The sequence below is a fragment of the Mastomys coucha genome, unplaced genomic scaffold, assembly GCF_008632895.1.
Source record: "Mastomys coucha isolate ucsf_1 unplaced genomic scaffold, UCSF_Mcou_1 pScaffold18, whole genome shotgun sequence".
In the NCBI taxonomy this organism is placed as follows: domain Eukaryota; kingdom Metazoa; phylum Chordata; class Mammalia; order Rodentia; family Muridae; genus Mastomys; species Mastomys coucha.
The window spans coordinates 57,679,505-57,701,234 of record NW_022196900.1 but is presented as its reverse complement, the minus strand read 5'-3'; the positions used below and the strand labels follow the sequence as shown (position 1 = coordinate 57,701,234).

The 21,730-nt window shown below is 41.4% G+C and overlaps 1 protein-coding gene across 5 annotated transcripts in view; it reads right to left on the bottom strand.

Annotated features, from left to right (window-relative positions):
- Patj (PATJ crumbs cell polarity complex component) overlaps positions 1-20,145 on the bottom strand; it is a 314,427-nt gene extending 294,282 nt beyond the window's left edge. For 2 of the 5 annotated variants that reach the window (XM_031377903.1, XM_031377900.1), the window contains exons 1-7: positions 19,805-20,145; positions 10,303-10,358; positions 10,036-10,202; positions 6,681-6,875; positions 4,949-5,088; positions 3,082-3,277; positions 829-957 (exon numbers count right to left, since the gene is read on the bottom strand). In XM_031377903.1, coding sequence (XP_031233763.1) covers positions 829-957; positions 3,082-3,277; positions 4,949-5,088; positions 6,681-6,875; positions 10,036-10,202; positions 10,303-10,324 — 849 coding nt within the window. In that variant the 5' untranslated portion in view covers positions 10,325-10,358; positions 19,805-20,145. The remainder of the gene's footprint in view (positions 1-828; positions 958-3,081; positions 3,278-4,948; positions 5,089-6,680; positions 6,876-10,035; positions 10,203-10,302; positions 10,359-19,804) is intronic. The other 3 variants (XM_031377901.1, XM_031377902.1, XM_031377904.1) reach the window with 3 other exon arrangements.
- Positions 20,146-21,730: the final 1,585 nt, after the last annotated feature.

Below are 21,730 nucleotides of genomic sequence, written 5' to 3'. Positions count from 1 at the left end.
TCTGATCCCCAGCACCTACCCAGAAGGCTCCCAAGTGCTTGTAACTCCAGCTCCAGGGTAGCACATACTCTTTTCTGGCTTTCATAGGTACCCACATACATGTGGCATACCCAAACAGAGACACAAACATACTGACAAATAAGCAAACAAATAAAACCATAATATAGTATTTAGCATTTTCTTCCATGCAAAATTAGGTGGAAAAAAAACTTGCCAAGCTTTTACATGGCCTACTTGTTTTTGAAATACATCTAAACAACAAAGGGTACACACTTGAATTATACTAGGAAATAACCAAGTGAAATCTTATATGTACAATGTTGGGATGAATGGAGTGTTTGTTTTATATTTATTATTATGGAGGAGGGGTGTGTGTCACAGTGCACACATGGAAGTCAGAAGACAACTTTGTGGAATCAGTTCTCTCCTTCTACCAGTACATCAGCTCGAGATCAAGTCCAGGCTACCAGGCTTTTCATACCTTAACATGTTAAGCCATGTCACCTATGCCAGGGCAAATGCATATGTTTGCTGAATGTTCTAATTCTATCACTGAGCCCTTGATACCTATGTTGAAGAAGAACACAGAAGTTCAAAATGCAAATATTCATTAACAATTCTTTACAATAAAAATATTTTCTTATGTAACCAACTGCTATTAATTAGATGTCAGAAAAAACTGTTTAAATAAAGGGAATTTATGGTATAGAATATTCATAAACTCTAATTACTGAGCCATGTATTCTAGCAACCCATGATATAAAATGAATTTCAAATCATACAAGTCAAATTTTATAAAAGCAAAATGATAAAACAAAGTCAACTTACTCGATCCGCCAATCCTCCAGGAACAATAGTCCTCACAACCACGCCGCTGGATCTCCCTCCAACTATCCCAAAACCTAATCCAGAGCCATCATTAATGAGCTCAACATCTTCAGTGTGACCCCAACACACCTACAAATGAATGGCAAGTTAGAGCCAGAGTTGGTACACTACAGATTCTTAGGTTTCCTATATGGTAATATGTAACAGATGAAACTGAAAACTCATTTAATTAATCGAGACAATGATCTATGGAGAATAAGATATGGAACCCTAGTGAGCAGATAAAAGAAAGCTGATAGACGGAGAGACTGACAGAGCAAGGTAGAAAGCCCTTAAGGGTATTATAATTCAATAGAGAAAATGAGCACAAACAATTAAAATGCACGGTGGAATAGCAGATCCTAAGATACTGCAATCTGAAAAGGAAAAGAAACACAGCCTAGCACACGGTACATCAGGAGTCAATGAACACATATTTGCTGAAAGATGGGCCCAGTGTTACAAAGATTTCAGGCAGGTAGGGGAGAGAACAGTTTATAACATGTAAACTCCAATAAGACTCATGAAAGGCTTAATGGAAGCAGAAATTTTATTTAAAGTACTAGTGGCACACACCTATTATCCCAGTACCCAGGAAATGGAGGCAGCGGGCCCAGTCCAGCCATCTCAGCTCTTGTGTACCCGTGCCACTGGGTCAGTCCTTTCTTCATTTCCTCACTGCCCCTAAGCTGTACTGTATGGATATTACAGAGTATAAGGAACATGGTTCCCTATTTGCCTTGTGACCTTTATCAGTCTATGCCTGCAACCCAACATTCAAAGAGCAGCAGCTTTGTCTCCCTTTGTCACAAATGAAAATGAAACAAACGAGGCAGCACTTAGTGTTACAAGAAAATAAAACTTATGCCAAGGCCTGGAGACTCGCACATGCAATCCAGTATTTGCAAGGGTGAGGCAGGAGGATCACAATGTTAAGATCATCCTGATCTCCAAGGAGTTCCAGCCCAGCCAGAGCCACACAGTGAGATCTTAACTTGAAACAAACAACTAACGAACTACAACAACATCAATAAAACAGACATTTTTCATTCTGAAGACATACAACAAAATGTGCAAAATGTTGACTGGGGATATGCCTCAGTGGGCAAAGTGCATGTCACACAAGCAGGATGACCTGAGTTTAAACCCCACACATTAGTAAAAGCTGATGTGTGGTCCACACGTTTGAGCCCAGAGCTCCCAGGCCTTCCAGTCTAGCTGGAACTTTAACCTCTAGGTTCAATGAAAACCTAACAGAAGATGACAGTGACAGGAAATCCTGACATCAACCTCCGAGCTTCACACGCCCAGGAGCAGGTCAGTACACCCGCCTGCACACTCATGTGTACACATACATACAAGTTTTAAGTTTTTCAATTCATAAAATGTAACAAGCTTAAAAGCTAAAAGAGACACTGATTATACTGAAGTCAAGAGAAAAACAAGGACAGGAAGCTGGGGCTCCACAGGTGCCTGCCTGCACACCTGACAAACCGAGTTCCATTTCCCAGACCCACATGGTGGGAGGAAAGAGGCAACGCCAACCAGCTGCTCTCTGTCCTTTACAGGAACCATGTGGCACACTTGCCCTGCTCACACACGGAAAACAAAACAGAAATGTTTAAGAGTGGCATCTGGCTTTCTTTTTAAGCTTATGTGAAAAATTATGGCAATAATTATATAAAAGCAATAATCTAGTCATAAAGTTCTATTAGAATTCATAAATATGAGGTATTTAAAATAAATATCCACAGCTTCCTTAAGACAGTTAACAGTAAACTTCTAATAAAACCTTTGAAACTCAGGCATACTGGCACATAACCATAATCCTGCACTCAAGAAGCTGAACCAAGAAAAACTGTGAGTTCAAGGCCAGCCTGGACTATATAACAGGTGTCCCCTTTCCTCCTCACATACACACATTAACTGGCTATGTTAATCAAAGAACACAAGACATCTTATCATCAAAAAGTTACAAATAACATCCAATTTGGCCTTTATATTAAATAATAATCGTCAATAAGAAAACCAACTAGACATCAAAAAGACAAAACAAACCAAGCCCCCTAACAGACATCTTGTAACATTGCCATTTTGGATACGATCACCTCTCTTGACTTGCAATAATGAAAAGGACTTCCAAATGAATACCAACTATTCTAATCATACATAACAAAATTTAGAATGTAATGTACCACCAAGCTTTTGACCCACCGTTTCCGGCAGAGTTGTATCAGCTGAGCTGGTGGATGTTCGGGCCTGTGTGTGGCCCACTTCCCTAGCCACAACCAGCCGCAGAGATCCAGTGGCTTGCTGTAGTAATGCAATTGCCTGCTGATGGGAAATATTCTGATCCAATGGGGTGTCATTAATGGCCAAAATTTGGTCATTTTCCTTCAATCTGTGATCCCTAGCAATACAAGAAAAGAACAATTTAGTACTGTAACAACCTGAAGGTGCACACTGGGCTGGCTGTGTGCCTTTCTATGATCCAGGTGCTGCACTAGAAGACGCACACACAGCCCCACTGTGTATGTCTCTCTATGCATCAGGAGCTCCACTAGCAGATATGCTTCTCTTCTACCATCCTTCCTTACATTAACATGGCCATTTTTCACAAGACACTAAACCGTGTAGTGAAATTAAGGCACTTGAGTAAGACTGTACAGCTGGAGAGAGAAAGCAACAACGAGCTCAGACTCCAAGACGTTTTGACTAACGAGCGTGTAACAACAGACTTTTGCCCAGATAACTTGTCCCGAGGTGTTGGTATTACTTGTGTACTGTAATGTATTCAATTTCAGTTTCCTGTACAGGAAAAATTTTGGATGGCAAGATGTCAACAAGGGCATTCAGAAAGGTCTCTGCTATGACTTCAATGTCTGTGCACCTTAGTTCCCATGGAAATGTGATTTGCACTATAAAGATTCATGAGGTAGAACTTTTAAGGGATGATCAGGCTGTGAGGACTAACCACTCATGGATAAGATTGGTGTCTTCACAAAAGGGTGGGTTTAGTCCTTTGTTGCCGTATTTCATCCTGCCTTCCACCTTGTGATGAAAGAGCCAAGAAGTTCAAGTAGTTAGACACCTTGACGTGGGCATCTCAGCTTCCAGAGCTGTAAGCCCTGTTCATCACAAGTTCTGAAACCTCAGGTACTCTGTTTTAGCAAAATGAACTAAGGCTGAGTCTTACAATCACCTTGTAAAGGAACTGAGGAGGTGAATGTAGGGAATATATATTAATCAGCACTTCCCACGATGGGTCAGAAAACTTTATGGACAGATGCTGTTTTTAAAAAGTTAGTTGTTGCCAGAAGATGGAAGGAGCTAGGAGTGGCTGTAAACATACACACAGGATGGAAGCTTCTTTTTTTTTTTTTTTTTTTTAAAAAAAAGAATTATTTATTTTATGTATATAAGTACACTGTAGCTGTCCTCAGACAACCCAGAAGGGCATCAGATCCCATTACAGATGGTTGTGAGCCACCATGTGGTTGCTGGGAATTGAACTCAGGACCTCTGGAAGAGCAGTCAGAAGCACTCCAGGAGCTTTTTTTCTAGTTGGTGAAACTTCCTAGAGTATCTACTGTTTCTAGAACAGTGGGAAGGACTGCAAAACGCTGAGAATATTAAACACCACTTCAAAATGGTAAAGTTTATACTATTTGGATTATATCCCAATAAATCTATTATTTTAAAAGTTGAGTTGGAGAGACTAGAAGTAATCATCTACAAACAGAAAACAAATTTAGAAACAACAAAAACAAAACATTATTGACAGATTTTTCTAATCATATCCTGCCACCTACTGCAATTATTCCAACAGGAACATGTGAATAGTGAACTAGGAAATGAGTCCTAAACCAAAGACTAGAAACAGAGGGGACAAAGACTTTGTGCTGAAACTTTCAAAATCACCAGCAGGTACAGTGTGAAGACGGCAGACAGCAGGGTAGGGAAGCTCTAAAGAGCTCTAAAGAACCAACCAGCATCAGCTACTAATGTTCCTGTCTGTACTGTTTCACTTCAGAGCTGTCAGCAAAACAGGAACCAAGTCCAAAATGAGCTTCCTCCTCACCTGTCGGCTACACTCCCTGGATGGACTTCCTTCACAAAGATATCAATTAATCCCAGGCTTTGGCTTCTCAGAGCCACCACGCTGAATCCAAGGCCTCCAGTTGAAGGGCGCTCTATATCTATATACTCAACGTGCCGGCCCTAAAGAAAGGGGGAAGGGTGGGAGTCAGAAAGAAAAAAAGAAACCCATGATGTTCATTAAATATCACCTTTCGACAGAAGTGAACCTGCTCAGCGCACAGCAGCTTCTAAGCCATCGCTGTCGATCCAAGCATGCGTAGCAGCCTGGTAATAGGCAGATCCTGGAAACCTTTTACCTTGATTATTTCAGCCCCGGCACACGGAGAACGGCATTGAGAAGCATTTTACAATTCATCCACATTAGGAGATAGATTCTGGGCTGGACAAAACCCGAGAACAAACAGCCTTTCCCACAGTAAACTATCAGTTACTATGTACATAAATTTCTTTAACTTCTCTTGATATAAAACACATTTCTAAAGAGGAAAGTCAGTCAGCTGTGGCAGAAGCACACTTGCGCTCAGCCTGTCAGCACCCACAGCACTGTCTTAAATTCCACTGCAATGAATGGAATTGATATTCCATTCACTCAGTCATTTCAACGAGGACTGCAGGCTACTTGACAGCTTTAGCTAACAATATGTACAGTATAAGAGCGTCATAAACATAATCCAATCACAAGGGCAGCACACAGAGCACATGGAGCTTAAAGCTGTGAAAAGAACTGGAATATTTTTCACAACCACAACTTGAAACAAAATAGTTTTCAATCTCAAACCCAATTTTAGGTGTTTTTGTTTGTTTGGTTTTTTTCCTCTCTCTTGTTTTTTTTGAGACAAGGCTCTCTATGTACTCCCATCTCTTTGGGAATTCACTATGTACACCATACGGCCTCAGACTCATAGAGATCCTCCTGCCTCTGCTGGAATGAATAGACGTGTACCTCCAAACCTGGCTTATTTTTTAATTGACTTTATTTTTAGTTATGTGTATGGGTATTAGTCTGTGTGTGGATATGTGCATGTGAACTGCCTACTGAGGTCAGAAAATGTATGGGAATTAGTCTGTGTGTGGATATGTGCACGTGCACTGCCAGCTGAGGTCAGAAAAGGGTTTGAATCCCTGGAGTTAGAGCATTTGTGAGCCATCCACCCAATGTGGGTACTGGGAACCAAACTCGGTCTTTGGTGAGAAATTCTAAATTTTCTTTAAAAATTCAAAAACTTCAATTAATAATTTACTTTCTGGTAGGTATTAGGGGATACAGTTAAATTATCCATTCTAATGTTTTTCTAGATTTTCCAAATTATATTAAATATAATTCACAAATTCTGTTTTGATAGAAAATTAAAACAAATTTTCTTCAGTTTTTGTTTGTTTTCTTTTGTTTTTCTTTTCTTTTTAGACAGGGTTTCACTATGTGGCTCACTCAAGCTGGCCTCAAATTGGAGATTCCCCTCCCTTGTCTGTTGAGTGTTGGGCTGCAGGCTTTTGAAAGCATACCCTATTCTCCTGTATTTTAATTACAGGTTCCAACACACAGGTTAGAAGTAGTGTCAATTCCTCTTAACAAGATAAAAATACAAGCAAACAAATACATAATAATATATACTAATGCAAAAAGATTGAGTATAAGCCTTCTTTTTTAAACTGAAACAGAAAAATAACAATAATAATAAAGCTAAATGCTCCATGACAAGATATAACCTTACCTGAGCCATCTGCTGAATGACTGAATTAAAGTCTTCATTTCCTGACTTTTGAGTCCAAGGCAACAATTCAGATGCAGTTACATTACTACAAGGTCTGTGGGCATTCCCATTTGTAATGGAACCATCCGTGAACACTAACAAGCCCTTTCGAGAAAAGTCAAAGTTGGCTGAACAATCTGAGGGGATATGGCTAAGCTGTTGGAGAGAATGGTAAGAAAATTATCAGCCAAAATCTATAAGAGGAACCATTTCTATCTATCACATTACATGTGTAATTTATGTTCATATTAAAGAAGTAAGAGCCTACACATGGTGGCACATGACTTTAAGACCAGAACTCAGAAACAGAGGCAGGAGGACCTCTGTGAATTCAAGGCCAACATATTATACATTTAGCAAGATCAAGGCCAACCAGGACTACAGAGTGAAACTCAGTCTCAGAAAGGATGGATGGAAGAAAAGCGGGAAAGAGAGAGGGAGGGAGGAAGGGAAGAGATAAAGAAAAAAATCAGAGGTAGGTGAGAGAGAGAGAGAGTGTGTGTGTGGGGGGGGTGTCTGTGTGTATACAGAGATGACTCAGCAGTTACACTGCTCTTCCAAGTACAGTTTCTAGCACCCATGTCAGGAAGTCCACAACTGCCTGTAATTCTGATACCAGTGCATTTGACACCTCTGTACCACCACCACCCCCCACACACAAATTCTACTCACATGCACATAATTAAAAATAAAATAAAATGTTAAGAGAAAGAAAACAAATTAGGTACCTATCAACAAATCAGTATGTTCTTAAGGCTAGAGCTTTTTAATATTACACAAAATGTTTACATTTAAAATTTGTTCTTGTGATTCCTAAGTATGAAAGACACTGGGCCATTTTGTATTTATCTGTATATCTTCATGGAGGAACCACAAATGATCCACGGTGGGCACACAACAGCACTTACAGAAAGCAACAGTGGTTAGTCAACGTTTCTAAGAGCCAGGTGCTAGACCAAGATTCCTGCATGTAGATCATATTATCTCACTGAATCTTTTGTAATAGCACAATCAATGTCATTCATTATCCCACTTGATGAATATAAAAACTGAGGCACACAGCATCCTTGTATAATTCTGATGGCAAGTAAATCACAGGGCCACTTAAACATCTAAGGAAGAACATCCTAGCACTATAAGAAGCAGGGGTTTTTTGTTTGTTTATTTTTTACAATATTAGCTTTACAATATTATCTGTTATGTTACGGTAACATAACAGATCAAAAGAGGCATTAATAACAAATGTCAAGGGGGCAGGAGAGGAGGCTCAGTGGTTTAGAGCAGTTGCTACTCTTCCAACAGATATGGATGGGTTCAATTCTCAGCACACACATGGTGGTTCACAACCATCTGTAACTCTACTCTAGGAAATCCAACACCCTCTTCTGGACTCCACACACATCAGGCACACACAAGGTGCACAGATCTATAAAATATAAACAAAGTATCCATGAATATTTTTTAAAAAAATGTGAACATAGTGCCTTATATGTATGACAAAAAGCTGTATCCATGGAATCCTTACAATGTAGCCACTAAACAAGATCTACATAATGACAAAGCCAACTGGATAGGACAAATGTCAGAAGGCCTCACCCTAGATGAATTGCAGCCAGTTAATGGCTGCAGAGAGAGACTCAGTCTTCTGCAGAGACAGCCTCGATAGGTTACCCACTCCCAAGTGGTCATCCCTAAACACTAAACAATAAATGGGCTCAGCAGGCTGCATTTGCATATAGGGGTGTGTGTGTGTGTGTGTGTGTGTGTGTGTGTGTATGAATGTATACATAATAATTAAAAAAGAGCTCATGAAGTTTAGAGGGAGTAAAAGAGGGACAAGGGAGAGGTTGGAAAGGTGAGAGTGTTTAAGGTGAAACTATGATAAATTGAGTACTTATGTAAGAAATTCTCAACAAATAAAAAGGGCTTGGCATAGCAGCACAGGTCTTTAATTCTAGCACTTTGGAGGAATAGCCACGTGGAGCTCTTTGAGTTCCAGGACAGCCAGGGCTACACAGTAAGACCATGTCTTAAATAAATAAATGATTAATAATAAAAATTAATGTTTTAAAAAAGAATAAATGTCAAAACTAAACAAGGTCAAGCTAAGATAAGCCAACATTCTAGCAGGCAGCATTATCTGGACTCAATGAGTTTAAAAAAAAAAAAAAGATGTGGATGAGGCAGGGAGCTGGGAATAGTGGAAGTACCTGGGGAAGAGGGAGAACTGGAGGAGATGTGCTCAAGATACATTGTTTCCTCTAGCGAAACGGTCAAAGACACCTTAAAAGATACTCTATCATTAAATAAATGGCAAGGGCCAGGAGAGGACTGAGTAAAGGTGCTTGCTATACAATCCTGATAACCTGAGCTCAGATTTCTGGAACCCATGTAGAGGTGGAAGGTGAGCAGCAATACCTGAAAGTGTCTGCAGCCTCCACATGGACCCTCCCACACAAACACATACACACAGCATATACTCCACGTGGACCCTCCCACACAAACACATACACACAGCATATACTCCACGTGGACCCTCCCACACAAACACATACACACAGCATATACTCCACGTGGACCCTCCCACACAAACACACACACACAGCATATACCCCACGTGGACCCTCCCACACAAACACACACACACAGCATATACTCCACATGGACCCTCCCACACAAACACATACACACAGCATATACCCCACGTGGACCCTCCCCCCCCCACACACACACAGCATATACACATAAGACCAATTAGTATACTTGCTCTTTAATGAGGAGAGAGAGAAAAGGCAAGATGCTTCAGTAGATGAAGGCACTTGCTGCCAAGCCTGAAGACCCAAGTTGGATCTCTGGGACCCTCATAGCCTAAGGAGGGAACCAATTTGCACAAGTTGTTGATTTCTACACACACACACACACACATACACACACACACACACACACATACACACATACTACATACATACATATACTCATACAAAATAAAATGTAACAAAAGTTGTAAATAAATAGATAATAAACGCCAAGAGCTGAGAATGGAGCACAGTGGTAGATGGAGTTCCAGCATACACAGGCCTTGACTCAAACTCAATACTACGGATGGATGGATGGAAGTTAGAAGCTATTTTATAACTTCTAAAACATTTGATTTTTACTAATTTATCACACTCCAAAGCCCAACCTAAACTTCATCACTATTTATACCATCCACAGATGCTATCTACAGCTTTCAGGCCCCGCACGGCCTTTGCTAAGCCCCTCCTATATTCCTGCTGGTGGGAATCCACCCAGGGAGGCCGGCTGAGGAGCTTACCTGTCCCTTCAGCTGCTTGATGGACTGCTGCAGAGTGAGGATCTGGTTGAAGAGAGGGCTCTTCAGCGTCTCATAAAGCGCAGACAGCTTCTCGGTCTGCGTCGTGTCCCCCTTCTCCTGCAGCTTCCCTCTCAGGCGATCGAGGACCTGCAGAACCTGCATTTTTTCTTGGTTGGAGAAAGGTGATCAGAGCTCAAGTCAGACACCATCTTACAATCCACTTTTGAATCATTACGTAACAACAATAAAAGTATGTAGTTTCTATACCTGCAGCAGGATTTTCAGGCATTTTGGATTATTCTTCTCAATCACTTCCAAAAAGCCTAAAGGAAAAAATTAACTTTCATTACAGATATCTGCAGTCCTATGGGGAAACTAAAGCAAACTTCAAGAACGTTCTTTATTAAGACTGTACTCGGTGAAATTCAAACTAAAACCATAATAAGGTACTAATGCATGTCCACTCAGATGAGGAAATTCTAACAAGACCAGAGTGAGTGTTGGCAAGGCTGCAAGGCAGCTAGAACCAACACATCATGCCACTACGGAAATAAAATGACACGGTCACCTGGGGAAAGTATCTGGTACTTTATTTTTACTGAAAATTTTTATAGTTTAAATCATAAGTAATTTCTGTTTTTCTTTTTTCTGGTGTTTTTGGTTTTTTGAGACAGGGTTTCCCTGTGTTGCCTTGGCTGTCCTAGAACTCCCTGTTTAGCCCAGGCTGGCCTCGTTCTCATACAGATCTGTCTGCCTCTGCCTACAGAGCACCAACCAGTATTAAAGGTGTGTGCCACCACCACTTGGCACCATAAGTAGTTTCTTATAAAGTTAAAAATGTACTAAGCATATAACCCACGCCTACTGCTTAGAAACATTTACCAAGAGAAATGAAAATATGACCCATGTGTGAGAGTACACAATACTGTTTGTAAAAGGCCCCAAGTATAGGAATACTCGGATGTTCGATCACAGACAAGTGGATAAACTAATAAATGTTATATAAATATAACAGTCGGGGAGGGGGAAGTCACTGACACAACTATAAGGACAAACCCCAAAACTACTCTGCTGGGGATGGGAGGCTGAGGTGTTGATCAGGTGGCAGAGTCCGTGACTACCCAGCATGCCTTAGGTCTCATCCCTAGTAGCACATAAAACATTACAAGTGGTACATGACTACAATCCCAACCTTTGGGAGGATGGGACAGGAGAATCAGGAATTCAAGGCCAGGTTGAACTACGAGGGGTTATGTGTCAACAACAAAACCAATAAGGCTGTCATCAGCATTGGTAAAGGTCTAAGAAGTCCATCAAAGTGTTCCCCAGTGTGAAAATTCCCCAAAGACCTGTGCACAGGGCATCTCAGAAACACTTCTCATGCATCAGCATCAGAACTGCACAGCTCTGGCCACAATAAACAGGCAGCTACACAAACAGGACACCCAGCATGGCACCGTCCTCTTCTATCTACACCAGCACAGAGCCCTAAACCACTAGTCCGATGGCCATCAATATCAACAAAGCAGAGAATGCAAGCTCAAAACTGTGAGGTGCCATTTTTACAGCTGAATGTCAGCCTGACATGTACTAGTTCATTAGAGAGTAACAAGAGTCTGGACTGCAGATGTCTCTGATAAGCAGGTGGAGAGGACAAATCTACATGATCTTTTAGAAGGATAAATGTAGACTTGTATATTTGATTTACATTCGCTTTCTCCAGAATTTCAATTTCTGGGTAGGTGGGTCTCTCTCTCTCTCTCTCTCTCTCTCTCTCTCTCTCTCTCTCTCTCTCTCGGCACAATGATGTATGCACATGAGTAGTTTTTATACTCTTTTTCATAGAGAAACTCCTGTAAAAGTCAATTATCACTAGTCTAAAAAATGATGAGTAAGCCAGAGTATGCTGAAGAGAAAAAGAAAAATGTCACAGCATGTGGCTCTCTCCTTCAGCCTCAGGAGGTTCCCAGGCTGCAGTCCTCTTAGCAAATACACTTTAACAGAGTCCTTTATTTTAAAATGTCAGGTACACAGTCTCAGAATCCATGGAGTCATGGGCATGACTGGCTGGGAAACAGGAAGCAGAGACACTTTTGGTTTACCCAAGTAAAGAAAAGCTTATGAAATAGAGTCTTCTAAGACAGAAAAGTTTTCCTTGAGTTCCAGGCCAGCAAGACCCATTCTCAAAGGAAATACATAAAAATAAAACTAAAGTAAGCATGTAAAAACAAATGTAAAAAAAAATAAAGAAAGGCTTCCTTTAGAAAAGTATTTATTTATAAATATATATAAATGTATATTTATATATCACTCTGAACTTTCCAGGCTTTATTTTTTTAAAAAAAAAAAGTATGCCACGTTAAAAATAGTGTCTCCATGGGACCGAAAGCAAATATTTTCAAAGAAATGACTAGAAGCAGATCATCACCACAGTCTAGTACTATGGGCCACCCCAGTGTGGTGGATCAGAGGCTTATGCACACTAGGCTCGCACTACACAGTCCACCTACATGCCTAGCTCCATCATATCTTCTTAAAAGCCATAATTATGTACCTGTGGGTCATGTTTGGTTACCATGTGACTAAACTACCTAATAACACAGGGCAGGCTGTATGATCCTGACTACAATGAACTAGTAAGAGGATAAACCTTCTCTAAATTTGAGAGATTTGTGGTTCTACATGATGTCTCTAATGGCCAGCAAGTATTTATTCTTTGCATTTCATTATTCTCTCCTGCTCAAGGGAACATATTCCTGGCATCAATATCATCTGCTTACCAACAAACTACTTGCTTATTCAAAATAAGCGTGTTCTGAGACTGAATGTTTCTTCATTGGACAATAAGAATTTCAGTAAGAAGCTGTAAAAGTGCACTCAGGAGTGGTGTCCTATATCAACACTTCAAGCATATTGGCAGTGTTCCGTCAAGTGAGGGGAAGTAACATTTACCTACTGGCTAGGGCTCCTCCAGCAGAGACAGCTATATCTGTGTCTGACTTCTGCAGGACAGCTGGAACTGAGTGAAACCTTGAATGCCTATGAGATCTGAGCATGCTGTGAAATCTACCCTTTGTATAAAACAAGAAAACCGTACAATATGCACAAGTAACTCAAAAAGCAGCTCTTAAGGGATATTTGCATTATTTCCATACTTCTGTAAGACAGAAATGTATGCATTGGAGAATTTTCTAGGGAAAAAAAAAAAAACATTTAGGAAGTAAAAGTTATTGCTTCCGGAAAATAGGAAAGAGAAACTTAAAAGTTAGCCTTTGAGGACTAGGGTTATAACTCAGTGGTAGAACATGTGTTCAGCATGTAGGAGATCCTGGATTCAACCCCAACACCACAGAAAAATAATAAAACAAAAATTAGTCTCTTTTACTTTATAGATTTCAGGTTGTTTGAATTTTTATTCAAAAAATATGGAGTTAACAATTTAGTTCAGTGGTAGAATATTTACACAACATGTGAGACTCTAAGTTTTATTCTCTCTACTACAATAAAAATAAACAAAAAACTACTAATTTTATAATTATAAAACAGTAGTAAAAGTGTCAGATTGTGGTACTACACACTTGTAATCTCAGCATTCAGAAGGCCAAGGCAAGAGGATTCAAGTTTGAGGACAGCCTGGGCTACATAGTAAGACCCTATCTCAGGGGGAGATAAAAAAAAAAAGAATCCAAGAAAAATTAAGGCCTAATTTTCAGACTTCCGCTGGCTCATGAGAATTCAATTTCCTATTAACAAACATCGGATCATCTCTCTGAAATTTTGGAAAATAAGGTCACTGGCTATGTTGCTGGGAAAGCACAGGCACTCATTGAAGTGCACACTTGAGCTGGACCACACACCTGGGTGGTTCACAACTCCAGAGCTCACTGAACCAGAAAGCTTGAAAAATATCCATGAGCTTAATAAGTAGAGTCATAATGAAGTTCTTCAAAAAAAAAAAAAAGTCCACTTCAGAGCCAGAGGTCAGGATTTATCCTGGTCCCTTTGTCCTCAAAGCTCAACATTTACTAGGTACTCGTTAAATAACAAACAGACTCCAAACCAAAGAGTGCTGGTGGTTGCCACCAGAACTCTGACTGTATCGGCCATCATGGCAAAACAAACAAGTGTTACAGGGGCATTAAGGGCCCATTAAGGGAGAGCTATTTCCTCAGCTCAGGGGAATGGAATCTCTGGCCTGGGAGGAGACTAACATTCCAGTTGTGAGGTCAATCATCAGGTTTTGGGACCAGACTCAGAACGATTGATCCTCCTTAATCCATGTTGAAGAGATAGGAGGAATAATTACCCCCAGCAGACCTCTGTAAGGTCCGCCCTCCCAAGCACCACTCAGAAAGGCATAGTTTTTTCCTGTCCATTCCTTCCTTTTTCTTTGAATGCTGGCCAAAGCCTAAAAATGCCTTTTCTGTATTTTGGGATTCTTACTCCTTCTTTGGAGGCTCTCCCCTTTTTGTCACAAGACTGTGTGGCTGGACATGACTCAGTCAAATAGTAGGAATTCTTCTCTTCCTCTTCTCTAGCTTCCTCCTCTGGGCAGCTGCCTAGGATTGCAGCTGCTCCTCCTTAGGGTTTTAAACTGCCCTCAAGCTTCCTTCTGAGCCCATCCTCAAATTCTTTTAATAACAATGCTAAGAACTGCAAGAGGGGAGTACATCAATTCCCCTGGTCCGCAGGGACTCCCCCAAATTCCCAGGAACACAAGTTAGGTTTCCTACAAAGGCCTGGTGAAAACTTTCCTAAACCAACGGAATATAAAAAATTTAAATGTCTCCACTGTCAAAATACCCCATTCCTAGAACGTTAAAAAAAAAAAAAAAAGCAATTGCAGAATGTTAAAGCTACAGATGGAAGAACTACTGAAATCCAAGTTGAAAGATACCATGAGAAAAATCATCTTACTTCTGCAGAGTGCTTCCGCTGGCAAGATTCCTATCTTTTCACAGAAACACTCTAACAGCACTCTCTCTGTAATTTGTTTCATTTTGCAGAAGTTAAACTGCTCTGTATATCATTCTGTTAGTGACAGCCCCCATCCACCACAAGCAACAAGCAACAAATCGAAACAATTTTCACACTTATTAAATCTCTGATATGTTTGTAACGGATGCTGCCATCACAGACCTCCACTAACAGGGCCTGAATGTTCAGAGTCCACTAACAGCAGCCACCGCCTCAATGCTTTCCTGTTGCCCCATATGCAGACTGTGCTCTCACGAGTCTCCAGGAACTATGGTCATACCATATTCTGGAATTCAAAACAACCTAGTGAACTGACAAGCAAGGCCATCTTAGGTTTTGGACAACCTTCCCACGGATGCCTATTCTCCTTATTCAAACACACCCAGGCTGAGGTAGAAGGGCTGCTAAGAGGTTCTGGCTAACCTAAATCACACTGAGTTCCAGGTCAGCCTGGGCTACCCTATCTCAACCTTTTCCAGAATAAGAGAGAGAGGGTGGGGGAAGAGAGAACACAGACTTGCCTGCTGCTGAATTAACTATTTTAGCATCTATTCTGTACAACACAGAGCAATTCTGCATAACATTATCTAACTGATATTCTGAATATCTTTTTTTAATTAATTTATTTATTTTATGTGTATGAGTACACAGTAGCTGTACAGATGGCCATGAGCCATCATGTGGCTGCTGGGAATTGAACTCAGGACCTCTGTTCGCTCCGGCCCCTCTTGCTCTGGCATAATACACTATAGCTGTCTTCAGACGCACCAGAAAAGGGCGTCAGATCTCAGCACGGATGGTTATAAACCATGTGGTTGCTGGGATTTGAACTCAGGACCTTCGAAAGAGCAGTCAGTGCTCTTACCCGCTGAGCCCTCTCTCCAGCCCCCATATTCTGAATATCTTATCACCTGTAGTTCATAAATCCAGAAAACTCAATTAAAGCACAAGGGGACAATGCTATGGAAAAACATGAAAACATGGAGGAACCATAAATGCCACTGAGAATTAGCTTCATATTGGAGGAAACAGCAAAGGCTCATAACCTTCTGGGCAAATATCTAAAAATAAGAAGAAATTTCAACTTGAACCGGCCAAGCTGAGTGCACCCTAACCCTCAACATTCATTTATCTCATCTCCCTTTCCCTCCAAAGTTAGCAAAAATTTGAGAGGAAAAAAAGAATTTAGAAAAGGACCTCTTAAAATAATTGTTGGGTGGACTAAATAAAATTTGGCCTAGCACAGAACACACATTCAAGAAAAACTATTACTGTTAGTATTTCTTCTCAATCAAAATTACGTTTTGAAATTTCAAAGAAGTTAATGTCATTTGTGGTTCTGCTATGTAATCAATACTGAGAAGATTAAACAATAAAACTTTTCATCAGTGCAATTAATACAAAACAAGTGATCAAGAAAAGACCTATTGTTTTGTTTTTGTTTTGAGACAGGGTCTCACCATGTAGCCCTGGTTGATACAGAACTTGCTACATAGACCAGACTGGCCTGGAACTCACAGAGATACTTCTGTCTCTACCTCCCAAGTACAAGGATCAAAGACATGCACCACTGTGCCCAGCCTATAAATTGAGGTTTTAAGTCAGTTTAAAGCCAGCATGGCAGTTCACAACTGTACCTAGCATTCCATGGCAAGAGGATAGTGAGTTTGAGGCTACTGTCTCAAACACAAGTCAACTTACACTGGAGTACTGACACCTTCGTAAAACATACTCTGCTGGAAGATAAATACATACCAAGTCCTTACCAAGTTAATTAGTATCTTCCCCCAGAAATAGAATGTGAGCCACAAATGTAATTTTAAAATTTCTGGCAAGGGATAAAGAAATGGCTGACCAGTTAAGTGTCAATACTGTTCTTACAAAAGACCTAAATTCAGTTCCCAGTGATCATGTCTCTACCCTAGCCTCCCTCCACAGGCACTTGCACATAACCACACATACATGTAATTTTAAAAATAATAAAAATAACCAGACAGTGGTGGTGCACACCTTTAAGCCCAGCACTTGGGAAGCAGAGGCAGGTGGATTCCTAAATTCGAGGCCAGCCTGGTCTACAGAGTGAGTTCCAGGACAGCCAGGGCCACACAGAGAAACCCTGTCTCGAAAAAACAAACAAACAAACAAATAAATAAATAAAAGAATGTTTCTGATAGTATCATATAAAAGACAAAATTAGGGTTGGAGAGATGGCTCAGAAGTTAAGAGTACTAGCTGTTCTTCCAGAGGACAGTTCACACCTTTGATCCCTGAACTTGGGAGGCAGAGACTGGAGGACCCACAAGATAGTTTATAACTGTCTATAACTCCAGTTCCAAGGGATCTTACACACATGTGGGCAAAACACCACTGCACATAAAATAGAAAAATAAATTAAGAATATAAAAAATAATTTAAAAAAGACAAATTTAGCTTTAATATGTAACTTACTTACTTAATACAATATATACAAATCATCATTTAAATGTGCAAATAATGTAAAAATAAGATACCTTAAACTTTTTTTTACACAGTCCTAGAATCTAGTGTGCATTTCACACTTACAACACACTCATTCCAAAGAGCCCCATTTCACTTGTGCCAGTGTTTCTGCCACAAAGTACTGACCTATTAACCTAGACTTTTTCAGAAAGAGTTTGGCAACATTTTTCTGCAAAGACTTTTGCTCCTCAGCTCAGTTTCTGACTGTCCAGATAAGAATGATTCCTGGCTTGACTTCTTCCTGACTGCATCTGAGCAGAGGCGAGTGGGAGAACAAATGCTTGCTGTGACAGACCTCTTCAAATCTCAGGCAGATCCCTTCCAAACGGAAGACCAGCACAAATCACTGTCCGGGGCAGGAGTGGACCAAGCCCTAACCTTAAACTCTACTAGGTCTTCAGCCCCTATCTATTCATCTCACTAAAAACGTATTGTCTGTTGGCCGAGCAAGTGCTTAGCAAGTGCAAGGCCCTGGCTTTCTGTCCTCAGCACCAATAAATACATACAAATAAATGCAAGCACTACATTTCCTTCCATTTGCAACAGAACTTACACTGGAGCCAAAGACATCCAAATCTATACAAAATCCCAGTTTAGGACAAAAAAAAAAATTAAGTAGCAATGGTTCTATGACTTCAACTATTAAGGCAGACTAGCTTGTTTTCTCAAGGAATGTAATGCTTCCACCAATACAGGAAAAACTTCAAGGATCTAACCCCTTTTTGTGACTTCCCCCAAACTAATGCAATTTTGTTAGAACTTTAACAAAGCAAGCTCAGACTGCTTGGCTGTTTGACTTACAAATAATTATTAAACCCAGCTGCAAAGACTGGAAAACGCTGGGCTGTCTCAAAAATCCAAAGTTTTAAAAGTGAATTCAACATAAGGAAACACAGACATTTCTATCTTTAAAAATACAAAGTGGAAGAAAGGAGTCATGTGACTTGTTTGCTTTTTCTCATTAGTGAAATGGGTTTTTGGTTGCTGCTGGATCCTTTTTTCTTCTTCTAATTCTTTGACAATTTCAGAGAGATATACAATATACTTTGGTCACTTCCACACACACACACACCACACACACCGTTGCCCCCTCTCATCCCCTCCTTTTCCCACCTTCACCTAAGTACACCTCCCATTTTCCTGTCAACTGTTTTGCTATGTTCCCTTTTTGAAAATTCTCTTGTTTTCCCTACATGAATTTACGTTAGCTCCATACAAGCTCAATGGCTGCGGGTGGAACTCGGGGACAGAACACAACTAGTCAGCATGTGTGTGGTGCTAGATCCCCCTCTCTACTAGACAATAATAATCAGTAAGCTGGGTTTATGAAGACTAAGTTCGAGTGATAACTTCATACAACTCAATTCTAAATCAAATCGTTCTCCTGATGACAACTCCACTATATGCCACCAGTAATAGCATCTAAATTAGTATGGGTACTTCCACATCCGCATTTATTAACGTTCACAGTATCTTAAAATTTCATTAATCCTTATAAAGGCCGTTAGAGCCCTAAAACAGCAAAAGGTCACAACTTCACTTCCCATTTTCCAATTCTGCAAAATAAAAAAGATTCCAGTTTTTATCCCACCTCTCCCTAGCTCTCCCTAGAAATAAATGGTGAATTCGAAGCCAGGGGTAGGCTAGTAGACCTGGAATGTGGTCTAGCTGTCTCAAAGGAACTGAGATTATTCTAGACATCCCTAAGCTTCTTCGCTGAAGACACAATCGTTAGACACACGACGGTGAGTCCACAGGTCAGATGCACGTGAGAGGCAATCTTAGAGAAATCAGGCCCAGCAAGGTGTGGCCTCTGAACCGCGGAGGCAAACAAGTCAACGAGGAATTCGAATCAGCAGTAGTAAGAGCCCACAAGAGGCAAAGTACAGTGAACAGGGAAGATTCCAAGGAGGGGTGGGGCCTTCGAAAGGTGGGAGAGATGTGGGAATGCTTTCCAGGACTTGACAACAGGCAGGAATCCAGAAACTTTCTCAAAGACTGAAAGCTACCTCCCCAGCGCAGCCGACCGAGGCCGGAGGGGCCCGAGGCCCACTCGAGGCCACGTCTGTCCCTCCGCTCCCTCCCACCGACCGCGGGGAGGCTCCGCCCCGCTCTGGGAGGCCGCGGGCGCTCGATCGCTGAGCTCGCAGGCCCGGGCGGACCTGGAAGTCCGCGCGGGGCTGACTGGGTAGGTGACGGGCCGCCGCTAGGCCTGCGAGCTGCCCAGCGCACCCTCCGCGGGCTCGGGACGCCGCTCCCGCGCGGCCCCCGCTCGGTACGCCGCGAGCGTTACCTGATCGGGCGACAGCGGGATGGGAGCCCCGGGGCTGCGAGCGCGGCCTTCTCACCTGGCGGAAGTACAGCTGCTGCCCTCACCTGGACGGAAGTGTGGCGGCCTCCTCACCTGGGCGTCTCTCCACCTCGCCGGAGGCTGGGCGGGGCGGGGCGAGCGGGGCTCTAGCCCCTGGGCGTCTGCGCGCCTGTAAACGTGCCCGAGTGAGCGGGGCTACCCGTCCTGAAGAGGAGGCTGGAGGCCTTGTGGCCAGGTGCTGAGTCGTGGGCCCCCGGCGCTGACCCAAAACCGAGACCCCAGACAAACGACAAGTCCACTTAGCCCCTAGCCCGAGGCCCCTCTGTTCCAGCCTGCTTGTGTCCCTTATGTTTTCCAGATGTGCTGACTTAATGTAAAATATCGTAAATGTCAGTCTACGTCCCCATCACCCGAAGGGTAATTATGAGTGTCTTCTTTTTCTTATTTAGAATTTTGATGATAAGCATTTACATTATCTAATATAGGCTACTCAAAGGCTAAAGAGAATCAATCATCAGATATCTTACTGAATAAATGCACTATTAAGCACTGTGATTGACGGGGATGAGAGATAAAATGGTATCCTCAAAAGATGAATATGTACGAGCAACAGCAACAGGAGGAGGACATTTGCTGGCTATGCGTTTGATACTTTATTGCTGTGTGATAATTTCAGGAAAATAACATTTGTTAGGCCTTATAAGAGGTATGTAATTTTTCCCCTAATTGTAAGGAATAAAAAGCAGATATCCATTTTCATCTGTCCTGTTCAACATACTACTGGAAACTTACGACAAAGCAAACAATGGTCATGCTGGGTGGTGGTACACACCTCTAACCCCTATGCTCTGGAGTTTCAAGTATTGTGATTCTCTGTCTCAAAAAAAAAAAAAAACCTAAGAAAAGAATAAAGGGCACACTAATAGAAAAGAAGCAAGTAAAATGCCGTTTGTGGATGTCAATATTAAAGGTGGAAAATCAAAGATGACTGGGCAAGATGACTCAGTAGATAAACATAGGTACTGCCCAAGCCTGATAACCTTGTATTCAAGTTCTATCCCAGAAAGCCACATAGTAAAAAGACCAAACCAACTACAGCAAGTTGTTCTTTTGAGCTCCATAATCCCACCCCCCAGTCCCCCATGCCCTCACACACACACAAATTTAAAAGAAAACAAGAACAAAACAACAGAAAAAAACATACAAGAGAATTGCTGTGAGTTCAAAATCAGCCTAAGGTACATGGTGAATTCAGGCCAGCCTGGACTACTGAAGTACATGTCAGGACTTACCTGTCTCAAAAATAAATACAAATTACATGAATAAAATTTTAAAATCAATAGCTTTTGATAACAAATAATGGGCTTGCTAAGAATGAAAACAAGAAAGTAACCCCATTTATAATAGCAAAAACAAGTAAAGAAAACATAATGCTGGTATCTAATCTAAGCTTTCTTCCCCATGAGTGCTGCCTAGTCTTATAGCAGCTTGACACAAGCTAGAGTCATCTGAAGTGAGGGAACCTCATTCAAGAAAATGCCTCCATAAGATCCAGCTGTAGGGCATTTTCTTAATTAGTGATTGATGGGGAAGAGCCCAGGCCATTGTGGGTGGTGCCATCCCTGGACTCATGGTCCTGGGTTCTATAAAAAGCAGGCTGAGCAGGCCACCAAGCAGCACCCTCCATGGCCTCTGCATGCTCCTGTCTTCAGGTTCCTGCCCTGTTTGAATTCCTTTCATGGTTTCTTTCAGTGATAAACAATGCTATGGAAGTGGAAGCCAAATAAATAAACGCTTTCCTTCCCAACTTGCTTTTTGGACATGGTGTTTTATCTCAGCAATAGAAACCTAAATTTGTGGGGCAGCTCTGACCTCATGTTGCTTCAGGTAAGATGTGGAAGGACTTTG